Below are 23793 nucleotides of genomic sequence, written 5' to 3'. Positions count from 1 at the left end.
TAGCTGTTTGTTACCCCACCAGACTGTTAACCTTTTAAAATTTCAATGTGTCATCTGTAAAATAGGGCAAACAACACCTACCTCTGTAATTGCTGTGCAGATATGAGATGATCCCATAAAGCATGTACTTGCACATTTCCAAACAGTTGCAAACAGTTAATATATATCTTAAATATATTAATTTGTAAATAGTAATTATAAACATTAATTTGTAAATATATAAATATAATATAAATATATATTATTGTATATTTTTTAAATGTTTATTTATTTTTGAGAGAGAGAGAGAGAGCACGAGCGGAGGAGGGGCAGCGAGAGAGGGAAACACAGAATCTGAAGCAGGCTCCAGGTTCCGAGCTGTCAGCACAGAGCCCAACAGGGGGTTCGAACCCATGAACTGTGAGATCATGACCTGAGCTGAAGTTGGATGCCCAACCGACCGAGCCACCCAGGCGCCCCTAAATATATATATTTTTTCTAATGTTTATTTATTTTGAGAGAGAGCATGCTCACGTGTATGTGGGGGAGGAGCAGAGAGAGAGGGAGAGTCCCAAGCAGGCTCCATGCTGTCAGCACAGGGCCCAACTCGGGGCTCAATCCCCCAAACCATGAGATCATGACCTGAGCGGAAATCAAGAGTTGGACACTCAACCACTGAGCCACCCAGGTGCCCCAACAGCCAATAAATATTAACAGTGATAATAACAACACTTACCTTTGAGACATTCCTGAAACTGTCAACCGTGACCTCTCTTTTTGGTTTTACCAGCTCTTCCTTTCAAGTCTCCTTCAAAGGCAGCCACCCACTCTCCAAATAGCTATCTGCAAACCAGCCTCATAATCATTTTTAAATGAAATTTTGAAGGGTTTTAAACAGGAATGAAACAGGCACAAACTCTTCAAAGGCTGAGTCATAATTTATTCCACCAGAGGGCGACATTTGCTAAAATAAACAAAAGGGATTAGCCCACAGGAATTAACACCGGACATTGTAAGTGAACTGGCGCCCAGGATCTTGGCTGCCCTTAGTCACCTGCGGAAACTGGAAAACACACAGGCCTGGGGTCCACCCCCGGAGACGCTGAATCAGTAGGGGAGGAGGGCATGAAAAGGCGTTGGAATTCTTTTTTTTTTTTCTTTTTTTTTTTTAAACTTTCCAAGTTTGGGGCTGTGCCTGGGTGGCTCAGTCAGTTAAGCATCCAGCTTTGGCCCAGGTCATGATCTTGCAGCTTGTAAGTTCGAGTCCCACACCTGGCTCTGTGCTGACAGCACAAAGCCTGCTTGGGATTCTCTCTCTCTCTCTTCTCTCTGCCCCTCCCTGACTTGCATTTCCTCTCTCTCTCAATCAATAAATAAACTTAAATAAATAAATACATACGTAAATGTTCTCCAAGTTTGGGAACCACTGGTCTAGAGAGAAGTGAAATAAGATTTTGTGAACTCACTTTCTCCCAGCCCCCATCTCCTCATACACATTCAGGTCCTGCTGCTGTCCTTGTTGAATCTGATACACATATTTTTCTTGCCTTGGTGAAAAAAGAGGGCTTATCTTTACACAAAGACCATGACCTTTGCCTTGTTTAGTGGATGCCATTCAATGCAACTTCCAGAAAGGTCATCTACTGTCCATTTTCAGGTCTTTTATATGGGCAGGTACACTTCAAAGGCACCCTACAAAATATTTCCATTTGTGCTCGTATTTATCAGTGATGGCAGCTTTTGCTTTATCATGAGCAAAAAGCTGTTAAAACAGTACCTAACTGTGGGGCAAGATTATGGGCAATGCTGCCATAAATAAAACCAGAGCTTATCAGTATGAGTTGCCAATCAAGTGGAAAGCACATAAAACATGGGAACTGATTAAGTGTAAGAACAATCTAACTGGTATATAAGAAATTCTGAGAACCTATAAAAGTGCAGTTAAGGACCGAAGATTTGGTCCAACTGAGTACAAGATACAAAATATACCAACCTGGCCTGGACTTTTTGGAATGGGCTTTTCTCTCTTTTTTTTTTTAATTCATTGGATCTCTAAAACTGATTTGTGAGTCAGATGAGTCAGATTCCCCTGTGTTTTATCTACCATGCTTACAGGGTCACAGTGACATTTTGAATTGTCAAAGAGTTGCCAGAGTTCCAGCACAGAAAGTTCCTCTCCTAGACTTATTCTGTTTTAGGAAAAGCACCAGAGAAGGGATGTGAAAGTAACATTTTGTAGTCAAGCTTCTCTTTTAACTCAAACATGTGCTCTTACAGATCCAGTCTTCAGCTCACAAGCTGGACAGGTAATCATTAAAGAACTCCTCCCAGTTTCTGTGCTGTTGGCTCCTCCCTGGACACCTGGCTATGCTGCTTGGGACTGATGGAGCCTCTGCTTCCTCACATCTCTCCGTCAATCCCAAACCTCTCTGCATTGAAACATGCTGAAAACACTTTTCAAAATGTGTCTACGACTTTCACAGTTGCCAAGATTTGTCCCACTCTTAAACTGGTGTTGGATTCTCCAGCATTGGTAGAGATTAGTTCCTTGACTTCCATCCAGGCATTGGGGGCTGGGAATAGGGAGCTCTGTTGCTGGGATTTGGGCTTCCTCTGAACATTTCTGTCTTATACTTAGATAGGACTGATCCGCAGTGCACACAGACCAGACATTTGGTCAGTCCTCTGCTACTTCTTTGCTGTTTTCTCTAGCATTGTTTACTCCAGTCTCCCAAACTCCAAAAAAAAATCTTAGGCTGTCCTATGAGCAAGTTAGGAAAAATCAGAGAAGTTGCTATCCCCTTGTCTTTTCTTCCAAAGATATGTAAATGTGCTGTGAATCTTAGTTTATATTGTAACAAACAATATGCCCTCTCTGTCCACTTCCATCCAAGAGGAGAGCAGCATGGACCCAGTGACCAAATTCAGGTTAATAGTCCATAATCCTCAAATAGATCTTGTATGAGCCTTCAACACACCCAGTCCCTCCAATGGGTTATGACACATGTCATCTCTAGCTTCACCAGGTCACATCTACTAAATGTTACATAAACACAAGACACAGGCTGCTGAAATGGTTTCCTTCTTTGCTTATAATTTTTGGCGAATGACTTGGCTGTGGCTTATTCCAAAAGGAATTGATGGCTGTGGGACGTGACTTGAAGGAAATTGTTGAAAGGGAAGAAAGGGGCCTTCGGACTAGCTGAGGCACAGCTGGAGGACCCCAGAGCTTGTACGCGCATGGCAGAAGTGTTGCGTTTGCTGGAATCCCTGCCAGCTGCTGACCCTGGCTCTGGAGGTTGCTCAAGATTCCATCACGACGACTGGGGGCGCCTGGGTGGCTCAGTCCGTTACGCGTCAGACTTCAGCTCAGGTCATGATCTCACGGTTTGTGGGTTCGAGCCCTGCGTCGGGCTCTGTGCTGACAGCTCGGAGTCTGGAGCCTGCTTCGGATCTGTGTCTCCCTCTCTCTGTCCCTCCCCTGCTTGCACTCTGTCTCTCTCAAAAATCAGTAAACACTTACAAAAATTAAAAAAAAAAAAAAAAAAAGATTCCATCACGACGAAAAGACGAAGCGGGGGCTCGGAACACCCGGCACCGCCCGTCTCCTGACCTTTCCCCTGGTCGAGTCTTACGAAGCGGGTCTCTCGGCGGAGTTGGTGAGACGGTCTGGGGAGGGGGTGCACCCGCGTGGCGGGATTGCTGTTCTCCTTCAGCCCTCGGAAAAGCTCCCTGTCTAAATCGCTCAGGGCCCCTAGACGCCTGACGCCCAGGCCTGATCCTTCCCCCCAGCAACCCGGGCCGCGTGACGCCCAGCCAGCAGGAGGCCAGACCCGCCCCGGACCCGCCCCTCCAGTACGGCCCCGCCCCGAGCCCGCCTTCGGGCCCGCCCCCCTCGCCCAGTTTTGGGTCCGCCCCCAGGCCGGCCCCGCCTCCGGCCCCGCCCCGACCGGAAGAAGCGGCGGCACCTGGTGCTTATAGGGCAGGGCATGGGGGTGCCGCCACCGCCTAGTCAGCTCTACGTCGGCTGAAGTCCTGCCGCCGCGGCGCTGTAGTCGCGGCGCCCCCGCCCCGTCCTCTGCCTGCCCGCCGGCCCGCACCGCCCCCCCCCGGAGCCGGCCGGCCGGGCCCGGAGCCAGGCCCGAGTCCTCGCCATGCCGGTCCGGCTGCTGCTGGCGCTGCTGCTGTCCGGCCTCGGGGTGAGTGACCGGGGAGCGTGGGGTGGGGGACAGCGCGTGGCGGACCGGGGTCCGAGTCGGGAGCGCGGCGGCGGCGGCCCGAGGCCCCGCGCGCGCCAGCGGAGGTTCGGGCCGGGCGTGGGAGACGGCGCCGGGCGGGGAGCGAGCACCTCCCAGCCGGCCGGAGTGGCGGCCGCGGCCGGCCCCGCCGAGGCGCACGCCACCCGAGGGGCCTGGCGGGTCAGCGCGCTGTCACGGGCAGCGCTTCCCGGACCCCGTGCGCTCCAGTACAAGTTTGTGTCGTCCCGGCGGCACCTCGGGGCCTCTGGAAGGCCCCGCGCGCTTGGGAGGCCATCCCACCTGCCCGACCCTTCCCACAGGTGGGCGCCGCCTCTACCTGCCGGAGGCCGTGGGGCAAGGATGCAAAAGGGCCGTGTAACCGAAGGGCAGGGAATGTCTTGCGTTTATAAGCCTGGTTTGAACTTTTAAAAATGAGAAAACTTTGAGAGGCAAATGCAACTGGGAATGGGTAAGCATTTTTACCTGTGAGCTTGATTCTGCTTACCTGCCTTGCACGTTTCTAGGTCTTCGGAGGCAGGAGGCTTCCTGCACCAAGATTTCGTTAAGGAGGTTAAGCCGAGGGATTTGCCCTCTTTTTAAAGATCCCTTGTGGGACCGCGCGGTAAAGCCGCTTCAAAACTTTAAATGAAAGACCGTCTCCTCCTGGGAGAGCGCGGTGGAGCTGTCTGAAACGCCTTTTCATCTTTTCCTGGAGAGAAGCTCCTGGATTACATTTAGTTAACTGTTTAAGGCCTTTACTCAGGCTATGGATTTGGGCCCCATAGCTGGGGAGGACATTTTGTGGACAGACTTGGCTTTTTTTCTTCTGGTTTGAAGAACCTAAATTAGTGGTTAAAAAAAAAAAAAAACGCATTGTTCAGGATGTGGGGTATGGTACATTGGCCAGGTTCTGTTTAATGACTTCCACTATGTACTCTTTAATACGGTATATCATGTACCAGCTGTCCAGGTGTACCTAAGGGCCACAGTGTGAACTCCTCGGAGGTTATACACTTTTGGTAAATAATAGTCAGTGCTCTTGGAGTAACAAGAATTTGGAAACAGATAAAATAGAATATAAAATCATCTTTTTCAGATTTGGGGTTTTTTTGTTTGTTTTTAAAGGAAAATTTGTACATACTTCATGATAGAACTCATGTAAGTTAACTTTTTCTTCCAATTCAAAAAAAAATCCACTTTCACAGCTAGGGTCTTGTTTTGAACTTGAACACTTGGCCTTGAATTGGTTGACTGTTGTTTGGTACCTGTTCATAAATAAGAGTATAAACAGAATGACCAAACAAATGATATGGAAATCGATCATTTCATATCACAGCCTAGGTATACATGGGCTTTGGGTTTTGCTACATATTTCCATTGGCTGTTCTTTGGTGGACTCTAGTATTTTAGTTATTGAGTAACTTAGAGCCAAAAATAACTATTTCGCTTTAGTTGGGACTATAGTTTCAGTTTGTGTAAATATTTCCAAATTGTATTTAGAAATCCACCCTTCTCAAAGTTCATGGTAAAATATCCCAGACCCTTATTAAAAAGTTACATTTTAGTATAACTGCTTTGTAAGTAAAACGTCAGAATTTCACTCCCAGAATTATCTACCAGTAAAAATTTTGATCCCCAAACAGAGTGAGAATTATTATTTAGAATTTTTTTTTTCAACGTTTATTTTTATTTTTGGGACAGAGAGAGACAGAGCATGAACGGGGGAGGGGCAGAGAGAGAGGGAGACACAGAATCAGAAACAGGCTCCAGGCTCTGAGCCATCAGCCCAGAGCCTGACGCGGGGCTCGAACTCACGGACCGCGAGATCTTGACCTGGCTGAAGTCGGACGCTTAACCGACTGCGCCACCCAGGCGCCCCTAAATTCCAAATGGAACTCATTGCTGAGTTTGCAGTTAAACCAGGTCCTGCAGAACCCACTGGTTGTAAAATTGGACAAACCTGAGTTCACACTGGTCACTTGCTAGCTGTGCCCTCAGGCAAGTTATTTTACTTTTTAGAGACTCTGTTTCCTGATATGCGAAATGGGGACAGCCAGCACATGTGAAGGCACCTTGCATATCATAGGTAATAAATGTAAACTCTCCCCCCACCAGATGCTTTTCACTGTCATTATTTTTGTTACTGCTATAGTGTACCTCTAGGAGGAATATTTTTCGATGCTATCTCTCTTTTTTAAAGGTTTTAGTTTATTTATTTCTTAGGAATCTCTACACCCAACATGGGGCTCCAACTCATCACCCTGAGATCAAGAGTCGCATGCTCTTCTGACTGAGCCAGCCAGGCACCACAGTGCTCTTTGCTTTGATTGATGAAGTAACTAGGGCATTGGAGGCAATACTGTGATTTTTTTTTTTTTTTATTTTTCAAGAGAGTGTGACTGATTAAGCCAGACATTGACTCATAGGCTGAGACTCTAGGCTACCATATCCAAAATGCAGTGACATCGGTGTTGCTAACTTTAGGCTGTCTTTTGTTCATCCAAATTGTGCATATTTAGTGAGTGTTTTCCCTCCTTCTTAGACCTGGATCTTGTGCCTAATGTTGGTTTGTGTTACATTATTGCTGTCTTCTAGTCCTCATTTAATGGTGTTGCCACTTCTGTCAGGTACCAAAGAGATCCGCAGCATGGGAGGGAAAATGCTTTCTTCAGCTAGAATATATACAATTGCTTTTGTTCAGCCAGTGTTTTGGCTTTAGAGGAGAACAAACAATGTCACCGAGAACTAAGGGCCACGTATGTACAGAAACACGCTAAGAATATCATCGGAGTCTTAACTAGAAACGTACTTGCTTATCATTTACTCAGATAGTTATCGCTTGCACAAATTATCCCACTAGGAGATATCAAGTATTTATACTGAGGCCATGAGGTGAATGTTTCATTAAGCTCATATCAGGGCTGCCGATCATGAAATTGGACTGTAGTTGTGCACGTGTGTGTATTTTATGTCATTAACTTGCCTGGCCATTGGGCTTTCCACAGTAATATAGCTTCTCAGGGCGCAAGAGAAAGTGTATGAGAGTTCCTCTTGAGAGAGTTCAACAGTAGACCATATTCCTGAATGTAAAACCGGTGAAATACGCAAAGGTTTCTTGTCTGGACAGAATAGTGCCACCTTCATGGACCTGGGAGAGAGAGTTATTTGCCCACTTTGGATTTTGACTCCCATTTTTCAGGTTGAGGAATCTTTGGATAATGATGTCATTTTTCACTGGAAACCTCTGGTTTGGGGATCCAGCGTAATCTTTAGGTTTAGTATTGTCCACGTGTTATAGTGATCAAATGTGCTCCTGAAGAGATGATATAGGTGGGAAAGATGCAATGTATCATTTTAATAGATTCAGTTTTTATTATGCACAAATAACTCGGGGCCTGTAACCTAGCAATATGATTAGAGTGTGGTGCTGGCTTTAAAAACAGGGACAGTGAATCATAGTTTGTGAATAATAAACATGCTGGTTGGCTGTATTTCCCAGGGGTTGGGGATTTTTTTTTTTTTCTATCTTTATCTTCACCTATATCCCATGTTTGGTGTCAGACTTTCCTGCCTCAGAGCAACACATTCTTAGTGATGTTTAAGTGAGTGCAGCAGACAAGAAATGGACTGGGGAAAGTAGAACTTTTAAAAGTAGTCATAAGCTCCCTGTTTGCATTTTTTCAAGTTTTTTAAGTTTATTTATTTTGAGAGAGAGTGCGTGCACGCACAAGCAGGGGAGGGACAGAGAGGGAGAGAAAACTCTAAGCAGGGTCTACCTGTCAATGCGGAGCCCAACTTGGGGCTCCATTTCACAAATCATGAGATCACTACTTGAGCCGAAATCAAGAGTGAGAGGCTCAACTGACTGAGCTAGCCAGGCACCCCATGTTCTTTTTTTTTTAATTAAAATTAAGCTCTACACCCAATGTGGGGTTTGAACTCACAACCCTGAGATCAAGAGTCCCATGCTGTACTGACTGAGCCAGCCAGGCACCCTCTACATCACTTCTGATTATCATGTGATCTTTGTTCATGTACGAACACACAGCAAATACTACAGTATAAAAATATGTGTTCTATATTTATGTTCTGTTTTTTTTTCTCCCCCCACAGAACGATTAGGACATTTTCTGAGTATGTCATTGAATTTGTCACTTTTACTAGCACCTTAGTAAACAGCCATCCATGCCAAAAGCATTTGAGCCTTCTGTGCCCAGTCTGAGGTTGGGGACAAGGGTCATAACTGACCAAGATCGATATGGTAGTAAACGATGCCTTGCATAGTGACCACCCTACTGGGGTCATATAAGTTGTTTCCAGTTTTCCCATTATTATAAGGAGAGGTGTATTTCCCTTTCTTCTTTTTTTTTTTTTTTTAATTTTATTAGTTTTCTTTACTTTTGAGAGGCAGAGAGAGACAGAGCGTGTGTGGGGCAGGGGGGCAGAGAGAGAGACACACACAGAATCAGAAGCAGGCTCCAGGCTCTGAGCTGTCAGCACAGAGCCCGATGCGGGGCCCGAACTCACGAACCATGAGATCATGACCCGAGCCGAAGTCGGACGCTCAACCGACTGAGCCACCCAGGCGCCCCATGTATTTCCCTTTCTTTAAATCTTTTGTATGTTTGATGCTTTCTATATGATAACATGGGAAGATTTTCAAAAATCCCTCAAAGTAATCATATTTATTATAGAAATGTTAGAAAGCATAGATAAGTCTAAATTAAACAAATAAACCAAACAACAAACCTGTAATCATACTACCCAAACATTACCGCTAGTAACATTTTTAAGAGCTTGATTGACCTATAATTCACATATCCTACAGTTCACACATTTAAAGATGTAATTCAGTGGTTTTTAGTATATTCACAGAACGGGGCAACCATTACCCCAATCAATTTTATAATATTTTTATCATCCCCCAAAGAAACTCCACACATTCGCTATGACTCTCCATTTCCCACTCACCTCCCAGCCCCTGGCAACCATGAATCTACTTTCTTATCTATATAGATTTGCCCTGGACATTTCAGGTGAATAGAATCTTAATGCATGTGGTCTTTCGTAACTAACTTCTTTCACTTAGCATAGTGTTTTCATCCATGTTGTATTGCTGTTTTGTTCTTTTTTATTGCTGAATAATATTCCATTATAATGGATATACCACATTTTGTTTATCCACTTTTTTAAAACGTTTATTCATGTTTTGAGAGACAGAGGGTGGGGGGGAGGGGCAGAGAGAGAGAAGGAGACACAGAACCTGAAGCAGGCTCCAGGCGCTGAGCTGTCAGCACAGCCCGATGTGGGACTTGAACCCATAAGCTGTGAGAGCATGACCGAACTGAAGTTGGACACTTCGCCAACTGAGCCACCCAGGCGCCCCTGTTTATCCATTTTTAAGATGATAGACATTTGGTCGGTTGGTTGCCCTTTTTGGCTATTAGGAATAATGCTGCTATGAACATTTGTGTACAAACTTTTGAATGGCCATATTTTTTCATGTTTCTTAGATATATACCTAGGAGTGAGACTTCTGGGTCATATGGCAACTCTGTGTTTAACCTTTTAAGTAACTGGCAGACAGTTTTCCAAAGCACCTGCACTAATTGACATTCCCACCTGCAATGTAGAAGGGTTCTCATTTCTCCACATCCTCATCAACATCTGACATTCTCTTTTTGATTGTAATCAGCCTACTGGGTGTGAAAAGGTAACTCATTATGGTTTTGATTTGCATTTCCCTAATGGCTGATCTAATATCTTGATATATATCCTTCCAGACATTTTTTTCTGTGCACATATTTGTATAGATAATATTTTTCTTCCCCAAACTGGAGCGTATCCTAGATCTTTCTGTGTCAATAAATTTAATTCTATAACATTCTCACTGCTGCATACTTCTCTGGATGCATATGCCATAATTTGACCATTCAGCCACTTAGATATTGAGGCTGTTTTTAATTTGCATTATAAGCAATGTGATAAACCTTCTTGTTTAAGCATATCTCAACTGCCAGATGATTTCCTTGGGGTAATTTCCCAGTACCAGAATTTGCTAACCTTATTTACTCTTGCCCTCTCCCCCCAGCCCCCAAGCAGTGTTGGATGTTTTAAAAAACACAAAACTAACCTTTAAATTGGTTTTATAATAACCATTTTAAAGTAACCCATTTTCTTTTTAGCAGTGTGGATTTTAGGTCAAGCGAAAGTGGAATGTTTAGATGTTGTTTTCTTTTCTTCTATTTTGTAGATGTAAATAGCCATGGTGGTCTCGTGATGACAACTTATATACCTAAAAGCTGCTGAGAAATGTTTTATCCTGATTTGTTAAGTAACTTGTTTGCAGAGTCCTTTGGTCTGCCATGGTTTCAGATCAGCTTTGTAGCAGATATGGCTCCCACGAGCACCCTGAAATACCTTGGGATGATTCTGTGAGTTTGGTTTTGAGGGTAGCCCATCTCCTGCAGACAAGATTCTTTCTGTAGTTTGTTGTGAGGCCATTAAAATGTTTTTTTAAGTTTATATATTTATTTTCTAGGGGAGGGGGAAAGAGAAAATCCCAAGCAGGCTCTGCACGGTCAGCGCGGAGCCTGATGTGGGGCTTGAACCCACGAACTGTGAGATCATGACCTGAGCTGAAATCAAGAGTCAGATCCTTAACTGACTGCGCCACCCAGGTGCCCCAGAGGCCATTTAAAATTTTGCCTCAAGACTGTTTATATATAAATCCAGAGTTGGTGCATTGATTGTCCCTTTTGGAGGCTGCAGTTCTTAAAACATATAGCTTGTCCACACAGCTGTTTTTCCTGGGAAGACTCAGGTAGCACTTGACAGTGGAGTAATATGTTTGGTGGTGTTTTGTTTTGTTTTTCCTATAAACATACCTAAACTGATTCATCCAAAGAAATGTCATGTCTTTCCAAATAATCACCTCTTTAGGGGTCAGGGGTCATGTCATACAGATCAGTTTAAAAAATTTTTGTTTTTAGTTCTACTTTTCACTATTTCACTTAGGAATTTATTTAACCACTTTAATAATTCAACTTTAAAACAAAGGAACCCTAAAAAAGCAAATATTTACTTTTAAGCCGGTGATCCTTACACAATGTAAAACCTTTCCCAGTTTCCTTCCAGTTTTTGCTCGACTGTAACTTCTACATGGTTCACACTGAAATTTTGATCAAAACTGTTACTCAGACTGATGTATAACTTATTGAGGACACCTGGATCTGATTTTTGGTTTTTAAAAACTAAACACTTGCTATCACTTAGGGGATTCAGCAGTATATTCTTTGAAGGGGATTTCCAAAAAAATTCCACAAATACTGTGAGCATTGGGAGCATATGTGCATTGATGGATAGCCTCCCAAGGTTAGAGTCAGGGTGTCTTAGACTGCTAGAAGGAGTCTTGTGGATCTAGTCCAGTGAGCCTCAGTATTTTCCCCACCTCATGTTAGGAATAGAATGCATATCCATCAGTAACAGTGGGAGTACATTTGGGGCATATGCCATTCCCTCCCCTCCCAAATTGAACAAATGCTCTCTGTCCTTTTCCCCAGAGCAGACAGATGAGGAAGCCGAGGCCAGAGAGGGCTAGTGACCTGTTCAAGGTCATGCTTCAGTGGTGGAATTGAACTTTGAAGCTAATCCTCCTGTTTCCTCTTGAAGAGCAGCTCCTGCAGTGGTTAAGTTCTGGTGGGTTTGTGAGAACCAGTCAGTTTACCCCAGTCACACCCTGAGCAGGTGACCAACGTTGCTGCAGTGAGAGATTGGGTGTGGAGAAGGACTGGGAAGAGAAGAAAGCAGACTTTATAGTAAGCTTCAGGAACATGCTCAGATAATGCTTTTGTTCATCCCCTTAGGATTGTGGCCTCATACCCTTTGTTCCAGTACTCGAAAGATGCAGCTTTGAGGGGGAAACACTGCCTTCGCCTGAGACTCTCCATCAGCAAGAAGGACCATTTTTAACTCTGGAGCCGAGTCCAATGATCCTGGATAGAGGAGATTCAGGGGCCCTAAGCCTATTTCATAGTTGAAGCTTGTTTCTATACTCAGATCTAATAATATCCAAGCAGGTGCATGTGTTTCAGTAAGATCTTACCCAGAAATGTTTCTGAAATAGCAAAACTGAAAGTTCATTATCTTAGAAGCCTTTAAACCAGAGTTGCTCTTCCTTGGTGCAGCCAGTCTTTGGTACAGAATCCTGAAAAGATCAAACCTTCTAATCATCAGGCTCGGCCTGGTTTGCCCTTGCAGAGGCCCCTGCCTCCCAGCCAGTTCTGGCACCAGGAAGTGGGTCTGTGGTGACAGGAGAGAGAGTGGCCTTGGCCCTTGGACCACAGTGGAGGGACGAAGGTTAGATTAGGTGGATTTCAGGAGAGTAATGAGGGAGAAAGGAGGGCACCAGGAAGGTGCTCTAGGGAGAGAGGGGTATCACGTCTCTTGACATAGAAGGCAGGGACCCTGTCTTGCTTATCTGCATCCTCTGTGGCATTTAGCACGGTGAGTTGGCCATACCCACTGTAGGGAGCACTCAGCAGATAATGATTGAGTATTCCTTTTTGAAGTTTTTTAAGACCCATAAAAACAAGGGTCTGTTTTATCATCAGGCATGTGGGTTGTGGGTTTCATAGGGGGAAGGATGGGGAGGAAGATGTTCCTGTGTCCTTTAATGGGATCTCATCAATAGTGTTTCTACAGAGGGAGAGGGGTTTCTGGAATCCTTGCACGGGTGGCCATGAACCACAGTGTGTGGTGTCCTCTTGATGGGCTCCTCATGTCAGTAACAAGATTAATTTTTCCATTGTCAGACCCCGTGAGATAAATGGTTGGTAATCATTCAAGTCAGTTTCATTTTTCACTCAGCATGATGTTTCATTGTTAAAAAACGAACCTTGATCTAGGGCTGTCCTTTTATGTATAAAACATTTCCCTAGTTAGTAGACTAATTTCTAATTATAATTCAAAACCACCCCATTCTCCAGTGGATTATTTCCCCCCCTCTATTTCAGATGAGGGAATAACTGTTCGTCTGAGATGCAGAAGTGTTTGTCATGGAAACTGAATTTTTTCATACATTTTCTGAACAAACAGTGCTGTCAGAATCCTTAGATCCTGATACTGTCATTGACCTACAGTTGGGTCACAGGTGTTTGTTGACCAAACTGAGTCAGATCTCTTTTAAATTAAACGGCCCATGACTCCTGAGGAGCGTCTAAGAGTGAGAGAAACACCTGTCTAGGAGGCCACATCTGCAACTAGGAATGTGTGAAGTTGAGGCAATGCCTCTCAGCCCTGGCCGAATTAGTCATCTAGGGTCACCTGGGGAGCTCATTAAAAACCCTGAGGTGCCACCCAAGGTGACTGAAATCAGAATCTCTAGGAAGGGAGCCCAGCATCCTTTCTTTTAAATAAAATATAATAATTGTATACATATAACTTTAATTTTTTAAATATGTTTTATACATAAGAAGACAGCCCTAGATCAAGGTTCGTTTTTTAACAATGAAACATCAGGGGCGCCTGGGTGGCTCAGTCAGTTAAGTGTCCGACTTCAGCTCAGGTCATGATGTCACAGTTCGTGAGTTCAGGCCCCGCATCAGGCTCTGTGCTGACAGCTCAGAGCCTGGAGCCTGCTTCGGATTCCTTCTCCCTTGCTCTCTGCTGCTCCCCCGCTCGTGCTGTATGTCTCTCTCCTTCAAAAATAAACAAACATTAAAAAAAATTTTCAACAATGAAACATCATGCTGAGTGAAAAATGAAACTGACTTGAATGATTACCAACCATTTATCTCACGGGGTCTGACAATGGAAAAATTAATCTCGTTACTGACATGAGGAGCCCATCAAGAGGACACGACACACTGGTTCATGGCCGACCGCGCAAGGATTCCAGAAACCCCTCTCCCTCTGTAGAAACACTATTGATGACATCAGAAGCCCCAGAGGACTCTACTGTGCAGCCAGGTTGAGGCTGTCAAGTAATTCCCGTGTCTGAATCCTGGACAGAGCAAGTGTGTTTCCCTGTGCCCTGGAATATCACAGCACTGGACCAGACCGGAGACAGGTTTGGCTCATTTTGTAGAGAAGTTGGAACTGATACGTTCTGCCAGTTAGTGGCAGACCTGGTAATGGAGAATTTAGCATTGTTTTTTCTAATACATTGTTTATTTCCCAACTTTTAAAGAACAGGTAATTCCAAAGGGCTTTTTTTTTTTTTTTTTTTGAGTACTAGCTACTGAAATTGCTTTTTAAGAAATCTGCTTTAACTGCAAAACTGGCTTTGCATTAAATACACTTAGTTATTGAATTATGAGATGTTTAGAATTATTTGAAGTTATGCTTAATGCTAACTAAGTGTTCTTGCCTTCTCTGTATGTTAAGAGCCCTAAGGAATCAGAACAAGACTCTCTTCCAGGTTCCTTTACAGTACCCTCTCTGAGTTTTAAAAGAGCCTACTGGAGCCAGAGTGAAGCAGCTAAGGGGAGTGGGTATGGAAGAAACTTGTGAAAGGAGTGGGTTCAATAGTTAAAGTACAAGAATGAAGCACGTAAATAAAAAGGAACTTTCTTATCAGGGTGAGACCATGATTGGAAGCAAATCGTGGGAGGATATGATTTGTGATACTCTCCTTCCTCTTCTCCTGGGAGGGCTGGATATCTGGATTATTCGTCAGCCTCACAGCCCTCAGGGATTTTACAGCAGGTGCACGGGTAGAGGGCCTGACTGTAGAACGCAGGGAGCTGGCCAGCGTGTCCTTTTAGGGACTGGTCTCGCATCCGTTGTGACCCCAGCAATCTGAACGGGTGGTTTAGAAGCAAGGGGGACTCTCTTCTAAGTGTCACATTGACCGAGCTGGACCAGATCTAAAATGCTGCTGGAACAATGGTGAACAAACGTCAGTAGGATTGGGAAGTCAGTCTTTGATGACAGCTTCTGCATGGGACTGGGCTTCTGACCTAACAGAGTTGGGTGAACCCCGGGACAGGGGCTGTGTTTTCCAGACTGAACTTCATGCCGAAAGGAAATCCCCATTCTGTTCTCCTCAAGTAGATAGGTAGGTGTACTTTGTCATTTTAGCTGTTTTGAAGTGTAGCTTATAGGCATAGTTTTATGTTTTCATGTGTATTTTGACCCATATGATACACATGTATTTTTTCAGTGAATGGGAGTTGGGAGTTGAGTGAGGGGTTGGTGCTAGCCGGCTAGAAGACTTTGGACAAATGAGTTAGTTCCTCTCTGTTTCCTCATCCATAGAACAAGGCATGGGGGGGCCTGGGTGACTCAGTTGGTTAAGCGTCTGACTCTTGATACTGGCTCAGGTCTTGATCTCATGGTTCGTGAGATTGAGCCCCGTGTCAGACAGCATGGAGCTTGTTTGGAATTCTCTGTCTCCCTCTCTCTCTGCCCCTCCCCCACTTGCACGCTCGCGCGCATGTGCGCTCTCTCTCTCTCTCTCTCTCAAAATAAACGTTTAGGAAAAAAAAAAAACAAGGCATGAAACTAGAAAATCTAAGCTGGCCTATTCCTGAATGTCTTCCCAAATTAGGAACACAATTCAGGTTAAAGTGACTAGTGCCCCCACCATACAGCTTCACATTCACTCCTACCTAGGTGGTCAGAGACGAGAGGGCTACTTTGTTTGAGCCTTCCAACTTTCCTAGCTCCAGAATGTAGTGGATTCCACGTGTTCATTCATTCATCCACCAGTTTTGTTGAGTATATATTATTTGCCAGGCACTGTTTGAGGTGCTTGGGGCACATTAATGAAGAAAACAAAGACCTGTGCCCTCGTGAAACTTCTACTTGGTGGAGAGAGTCAAGACATAATAGCGTGATAAATCCATAAATATATTTATGGGAAAGTGATAAAATTCTACAGAAGGAAAGAAAACAGAGCAGAGCAAGGGAGATGAGGGCCTGGGAGTTGCCCCAGCGGTGGGCTGTGGTTTCATCAGGTTACACTCCCCTGCCCTGTGGGTCCCTCCCTAACCACTGTCCTCTCCCAGACAGGAGCCCTTCCTGTACTCTGAGTGGCGTCACATCTCACAGTGTTGGGGTTAATATACAGGTTTAGATTCTAGTTTGTTTCACATCTAATCATCTGAAGGACTGGTATTGATGGCTCCTGTACATTGGAAACTCCTGAGCAACTATGAGGTACTGAGTGTAACTGCTGGCCAATTTTTAATGACAACATAAGAGAAGGTTTAAAATTCTATCAAGGAAATCTCAGAAACCCCCGCAACTCAGACAACAGAGCCAGCAAGTCTTTGATTTTTGTGATGGTTCTGTTCCCAAATGTACATGTGCTTGTATGTATGTCTATGTGTGTGTATATATACATATATATGTTTGTTTTTTTTTACAAACAAAATTAAGTCTTTTTTTTTCCATTGTAGAAGTATCTATAAGCTCTCCAGATAAATTCAGATACTGCAAGAAAGATGTAAAGCCAGCTTGGGGAATCTCTGACCTCAAAGGCACCACCTTTCTTTGAACAAATCCAGTGACCTCATCCTTTAGTTGTGTTAGGGTTCATTTTCCACTTGCTGTGTTCTGTTTTTGCAGAGCAGAAAACGGTTTCCTTTATGCGTAGAGATTAAGAACAAGTTTATCTGTAGTTCTGGCACTCAGCTGACTGGGAACCAAACCACAGTTGCTTCGAAAAGCAATCCTAAATCATCTTGATCTGACGGTTCAGTACTTGGAAATCTTTAGGGCTTTCGGTGCCTGGGTAAAGTTCAATCACTTATCTGATTTGTGGTTTGGAGAAGACCGAGATCTCCCTTTCAGTTTAGGAGGTGGTTGCTTTTAGCATCTAGAGCAAGAATGTGTGCTTGGGAGTCACCCACTTCCTCCCATATAACATTAGTTGATTTCTACGGTATTTCTTTTCCCCACCCTGAAGCTTAAGTGAATCAGATTATTACTAATTTCCAATGTTGAAATGTTTCGAGATAAGTGGAGACAGCGGGATGTTGAAAGACATCAAGACTTTTAAACTCTCTCAAATTCTTTCATGGGTTTTGGGCGTGTTTTGATTGGTTGGAGCTAGAAGAATCTTCAGTAAAGCCTGAGGATGGACGAGGGCCTGGTAAAGCATGGACTTGTCCCATTTCTGAGACAAATGGCAGCTTCAACCCGGTCTTCTTACTTTGTAGAATTGGAAACTGATGCCCGGAGCCCAAACCACAACACGTGCCCCCGTGCCCCATCTCATTTCCTTTCAGCTTTCCTCACCCTAAAGCGAATGTTGAGCATGTCAAGTTTTTTTAACTTGGAGTTTTGAGAGGATGATGAGTGGGCTTTGGAGTTACAGGAACGCAGGCTTAGGCTGCAGAGTGCGAAGGCCTGAGCGGGGAAGCGTGGCCTCGGAATCTGAGGGAGCTGCTCTGGGCAGGGCCTGAGGGCACTGCCAGGTGCTGCCAGGAGATACGGTTGTGGGGTTCCCGTCTTTTCCCTTGTAAGGTACTGCTTCTCCAACGGATGGTACACTCCTGGGAGGCAGAAGCTTCGCAGGCCTTGGGGCTCCAGTGCCTTATGCGTGACAGGACCCCTCTTTCTATGTATCTGGAGGATAAAAGAGCCCAGCCTGGGGGTGGGGTTGGAATGGGTGAACTAGCAAGTAAAATGGACATAGAAGAGTCAGCTGACAAGAAGAGTTGTGAAGCCGGGAGTGCCTGGAAGAGATTGATACATACTTCATATCCTTGCCAGCCTTCTTGAGTAATGTGCGATTGTGATCCGGCGACTTCCCTCATTTTATGATAGAACCCCCTGGAATCTGCCTGCAGGAGCAAAAATGGCCCTGGCACTGATTGAGGGGCCTGGGGGGGATGGAGCCCCCCGGAAGATGCAAAAGAGAGCAGGGGGCCTGTCTTACTCCTGGGGCTTCAGAGGGAGCTTCTGATCCCATGTGCGGTGGCTGCAGAGAGGTCCCTCCGATGAGGGGGTCTCAGCAAGCAAGAGACATTGTACCGGGGTTTGTTCTGTAGCCGTATTTCGTCACAACAGTCTTAGTCATTAAACCCACCCATGCGGTTTGGGTGCGCTGTGCTCATACTCAGCTGTCAACGCAGCTAAGAAACATTAGTCTAACATCAGTATAAGTCAGAACACCAGAGGAGACTCGCCTGGGGTGTGAGCACAGACTGTGTGGCATATCAAATACTGCACCTTAGCGGGGAGGGTTTTCTCCTTCCAGATTTGCTTCACACCAATCAGAATAGCACACCTTCCTCTTCTTTCCATCAGCTGCAAGGGTGACAGACGAGCACGTGAAGAAGGTTCTGATTTTGTGGCCCACTCGGCACGAGTGCACGCCCAGGCTCCTGTCTGCTTCCCCAGCCCCACCTCGGCCCGTTCCCGGCTCTGCCCTCTCCAGCTGCACAGGCCCACAGGTCTTCACACACAGTAACTTACCTTTAGTCTCAGGGCCTTTGCACAGGCTGTTCCTTCTGCCCAGGCAGTTCTTCCCTTCCTTCCCCGCCGCTCCTATAGATCTTGATTCAGGTATCGCTCCTTCAGGACATCCTTCGACGCTGCGATCTTGTGCACCCCCATCACGAGACCAAAGCAGCTTCTCCTGTCAGGCTCTCGTGGTTCCCCGTATGCCCTTTTCATAGCACTTGCTGTAATTTGTCATTCTGTTTGTGTGATTATTTGACTAATGCAGTCCCTGATTAGACCATAAACTCCGCAAGGGCGGGAATAGATCTGTTATGATTAGATCCTGTTGCCTTAGGTAGTTCTTGGTTAATCATACTAATAACAGCCGACACACACATGGTGCTCACTGTAGATGAGGCACTCTTCTAAGAACTTCACGTACATTGACTCATCTAAATCTCCCAACAGCCCTTTGAAGTAGGTATGATTACCGTGCCCATTTTACGGGCGAGAAAACCAAGGCACAGAGAGCTAAGTGACTGCCGGGATGGTCTGGCTCCAGAGTCTGCCCTTCTAGCTGCCCCAGTGTCCTGCCAGGCACTGCATTAAAGCTTAACAAATGGAAGTTGAATTATTAAGCACCATCAGAAAATAGGAGGTACTACGTGAGTGAGTTTCCACATAATTCAGATACAGCCCCAGAACTTGAAACGTGCTGTTTGGTGAAAATCTTTTCACCAGTTATAGTCTTCTTCCTGCTTAAACACCACAAACCGAACATATTTTAGCCTTTTCTTAATGATTCCAGATTGTCAGTACAGCTACCGTATGCTTGCTGTCTGCCCAGGAGGATACGTAGCGAGCAGTTGAGCTTTTGAGACAGGGTAGATATTCAGGTTTTGAGTTTGTTTAACTTTCTGATGGCATCTTTGGCCCCCACCAATTTCTTAAATAAAACGATCTTCCCTAATATTTACATAACTCTTGTCTTTGACATTCTTAACATTTATTTTGCTTTCTTGGCATTTAAAGAGATGTCGCTGTCCCTCAGTTTTCAAAAGAAAAAACATTTGAAAGCTTAGCCACCTTGCTCCACAATGCAGATCCCCACATAAGCCACTTTTGTGACTCGGAGAAATCGGCAGTAAGATTGGATGACCTCCAGACGAGGCAGCAGGTTGATCAACGTGGTGACTTTTTAGGAAGAGAGGTCCCTGGGAATGTGGAGCCTCTTGGCAACAGAGTGAGTCCCCCCCTCCCATCCCTGCCCTGGACGGTCATTTTTCCTTTTTTAGGAGGGAGTTCTGTTCTCCTTAGTGTCTGGAAAGGCTTCTTCCTCGACCCCAAAGGCTTTGTAGCTGCTTGCTGGTAATGCTGTGCTGTGTCTGTTCTCTGCCCACCGCTCAGTAAGCTGGAGGAAGCAGCCTTGTTCCATCGGGACCGTCCTCTGGCTTCACTCTTGTTTCTTAGCCCTTGGTTTTCACACCACAACTCTGTGGACTTGGTTGTGCCAACACAATCTTCTGAGCAGTCTCTTTTGCGTTTCTGGCTCTGTCCAAATGTGTGAGAATTGCATAGGGATGTTTACATTTGCCTCTCAGAGGAGCCTAGAACACAGGAAGCCCTGCTGAAATGATGGAAATCTGGTGGCTTATGGGTTTTTTCACATGAAAAAGTCAATATTCAGATCTGTGTTTCCTTCCCTTTTTTGTGAGCATCTTATTCTTGCTAGGTGTAGCAGTCCTGGCTTAACTACGTGAGGCTCATCAGTGTGTGTTTGGTTATTAAAATGGTTCTTGCTGTTCAAGGGAGTTGTCCTGTGCTAATCAGTAATGTGTGTTTCCTTGACACTGGCATGAAAAGAATGATTCGCTTCATCAAAGGAGTTGGCAGCGGTCACTATATCATCATCATCATCATCATCATCAAAGAGCTTTTTTCTTTTTTTTTTTTTTTTTTTTAAGCCAGTGGGACTGGGCTGGGTAAATGTGTATTGCAGGAATTTTTTATGGCGGCCAACCTTTTTCTGGTGTTATTCCCACCCTCTTAGATCTACAGTGGGATCTCAGGAATTTATATCCAGAAAGTTTTTTAAAGACCCCACCCTGTATAATTTTCAGTGCCTTTTGGTATATTGGGTGTCTATGTAGAATCCACAAATTATATTTTGGTCTCCTCTAAAAGCTCCTGCCCCCGTATCAGAGCAGGGTGCTTGCAGATCTTCATCTGCCCCAGCAAAATTCAAAGGGGAGCTCCATGCCTGAAGTAATTTAAGCTTATGGTTCTCAGAGAACCGTGATTTAAAGTAGTGAAATTATAGTGTGGTGTACTGGGCAAAGGGCCAGACGGAGAGGCGGATGCCTTGGTTCTAGTCCCGTGTCTATGGTTAACTATCTCTGGTGCCTTGGGCAAGTCACTTTACCCCTCCGGGCCTTGACTTCCTCTCTCTTTTTCATCTCTAAGATGGCCTATCCTGGAAGCTGTAAACGGTCCCTGCTGTTTGATCTGTGTTGTGTGGAGCCATATGGGTTTCAGTGACTGTCCAGCTAATTGGAGAGAAGAACGGGGTGTGGTGCACGGGCCAGTAGGGAAGCAGATAATCCTCAAATGTGCTGGGAACAGTGGGGATTCTGTCTAGGGGAAGTCAGGCTGGCCAGGTATCTATCTCAACTAGAGGTGCATTTCATAGTGTTTAACTTCTATTATAAAACTTGGCAACATCTGGCAAGCTTGGGTGGCAATTATGTCATAAATACAGCTTTTTGCAGATAATTTTTATTTAACTAGAGCATTTATTTATCCACTTTCTACTTGACCCCATTCGTTCCCCTCCAGGCAAAAGAAATCTCTAACCAGTATAAAGAGTAAACAATTGACAGTTTCAAATTAGTTGCAATTGTTCGGTAGAAACAATTGACAGTTTCAAATTAGTTGCAAGTGTTCCGACTGAAAAATTTGGTATCTCATTGAGTCTTTTTTTTTTTTTCCGTTGAAATTTTCGTAGGAGGACTTCCTCATAATCCGTTTAACTGCAGATGAGTACGCATAGTCAAGTAGATCAAATCCGGCTTTTTTTTTTTTTTTTTTTTTTTTGAGGCTGGTAGTCCCCTACTGCATTTACAGTTTAAGTCAGACCTTTATTAGTTTAGTTGGTTTACGATGCAGCTCCATTAAGGTAAGTGAGCCTCCCAGGTTTCTCAAATTTTACAAGATGTCAACTGCGCTGTTTCTCTTTAGTGAAGGCAACGAAGTAATAGTGGCAATACCTGTGTTCTAAATCTCAGCCTCTAAATGATTGTGAAACCTTGGGTTTTAGTTTTCATGTCCATAAATGCCTCAGGACCTTAGGGATTTGATACCACCTGAAACAATAAGGGCTTGTTTCCTTGGCCACAGTGTGCTAAAGGGTTTCACGTAGAACCTTTCATGCCCAATTGTATTTCCTCCTCCCATGGTGTCAATATAAGTTGATGGCAGAGGGACCATGAAGACAAACAGAACTGCCAGCTGCTTGAACTTAGACACTTAGCCTGGGGCCCCAAAACCAGTTTGGGGGAAACAGAATCACCTGTTGTGAAATTAACATATCTTCACACTCAGGAATAAGGTGGATTTAGGAGGAACCTTTTATCAGAACCATTAGAGGAGCAGCCTAAACTGAAGAATTGTAACTGTCTTGGGTGGTGGTTAATTACACCACACACAAGAATTGCCACAAATGCAAGTTTAACTCTCTCAGTTGCTTAGTTTGGAAACCACACATGGCTGTTCAGTTAGACCTTGCCCTTTTTAGCATCCCAACCAGACACTTGACTCCCATCCAAAGCAAATGTCATGGTTACCTTTATTGACTTTAATATCAGGAAACATAACAGCCAATAGTCTGTTAGAAGGAACTGTGTGGTTGATGGATTATTACTGACCTACCTGCAGGTGAACAAAGTGTAATAGAGTTTGGAATGAGTTTGTAGTAGACTGAGATCATGAAAACAGACACAATTAAACAAGAAAGTCTCTTAATACAATACACTGATGTTTTCGTTCTGTTCTTAATCTTTATCCCAAGTCAGCAGACAGGAGACTAAACACAGTGAGTTTTGTGTTATCACCTTGTACAGATGGCCATATAGAACTCTCCGTGTTTGTGAACAGGTACTTTACTGTTGGATCGGACATGTAAATGAGATGGGGGGTGGGGAGGAGAGTTGGATTAGAATAAAAATCTTTATTGTATCTCTCTAATCAGGCTTTTCCATAAGATACCATAAGATACCCGGTAGGCCTTTGGGAGCTGCTGGCTTAGCCCGCCTTCCTGATCAGCGAGGCTTAAACTCATGTTTTTGTTTGTTTGTTTGTTCTTGTTTTGTTTTTGTTTTTTTCTCATCAAGAGATCTTTAATGGGTGTGTGCAGGCATTTACTGGGCACTGATTTGTGTCCTATGCTGCTTTGGTGAATTCTTGATGATTTTTTTGGCCATCATTTTTGTACAATGGGATCAAATGATACTAGAACACCAGTACTCCATTGAGTACTTTGTAAAGCAACCAGAATTGCAAATAGCCAGGCTTTGTTGAAGTTTATGGTCTGAGGTAGATAATATTGCTATAAATAGAATTATAGACACAAGATGCCCTTTTCTTCAGTATTGTGCCTACTTGGGGACTATGTTACAGAATGCTATTTTAAGGTACTTCTTGCTGAATTGGCCTATTAACTGCGCAGGTTGACGTGTGTGTGTGTGTGTGTGTGTGTGTGTGTGTGCGCACTTGCGCACATGTGTAAAGCCCTGTAGGGCTGGTATCCTATTATGGCATGCCAGAAGTGGCTTATTGATCTCTCTTAAACTCAGCTCATCCATCCTGTAGCTTTCTGCTAACTATGAACAGGAGAATAATCCAGTCTGTCTGCCATTACCCCTCACCTTTACCTTCTTATCCATCAGACACCACCTCCTCTACCACATCCACACATGCACACACACTGTCTTCCCTCCTGTGGCATTGTACATCCCCCACAGAGAATGCCCTTCTCCCCTCTGGGCATCATTGCTAAGGTTAATAGTTAGAAGCTCTCATTCTTTAGCATATTCTAATCCATTCAAAATCTATTATTCTGCATTTGATGACACGCAGCTTTATCTGGTCTCAAGATTGCATGTGTCCGGGGTGCCTGGGTGGCTCA

General features: G+C 44.5%; 1 protein-coding gene across 1 annotated transcript in view; it reads left to right on the top strand.

The window, feature by feature from the left end:
* The first annotated feature begins 3914 nt into the window (after positions 1–3914).
* Positions 3915–23793, top strand: part of ERN1 (endoplasmic reticulum to nucleus signaling 1) — an 80293-nt gene continuing 60414 nt past the window's right edge. Inside the window, exon 1 of the mRNA XM_043584994.1 lies at positions 3915–4178. Within this exon, the coding sequence (XP_043440929.1) occupies positions 4134–4178 (45 nt within the window). The 5' untranslated portion in view covers positions 3915–4133. The remainder of the gene's footprint in view (positions 4179–23793) is intronic.

Source organism: Prionailurus bengalensis, chromosome E1 (genome assembly GCF_016509475.1).
Source record: "Prionailurus bengalensis isolate Pbe53 chromosome E1, Fcat_Pben_1.1_paternal_pri, whole genome shotgun sequence".
In the NCBI taxonomy this organism is placed as follows: Eukaryota; Metazoa; Chordata; class Mammalia; order Carnivora; family Felidae; genus Prionailurus; species Prionailurus bengalensis.
This window is presented reverse-complemented; position numbering and strand designations above follow the sequence as displayed.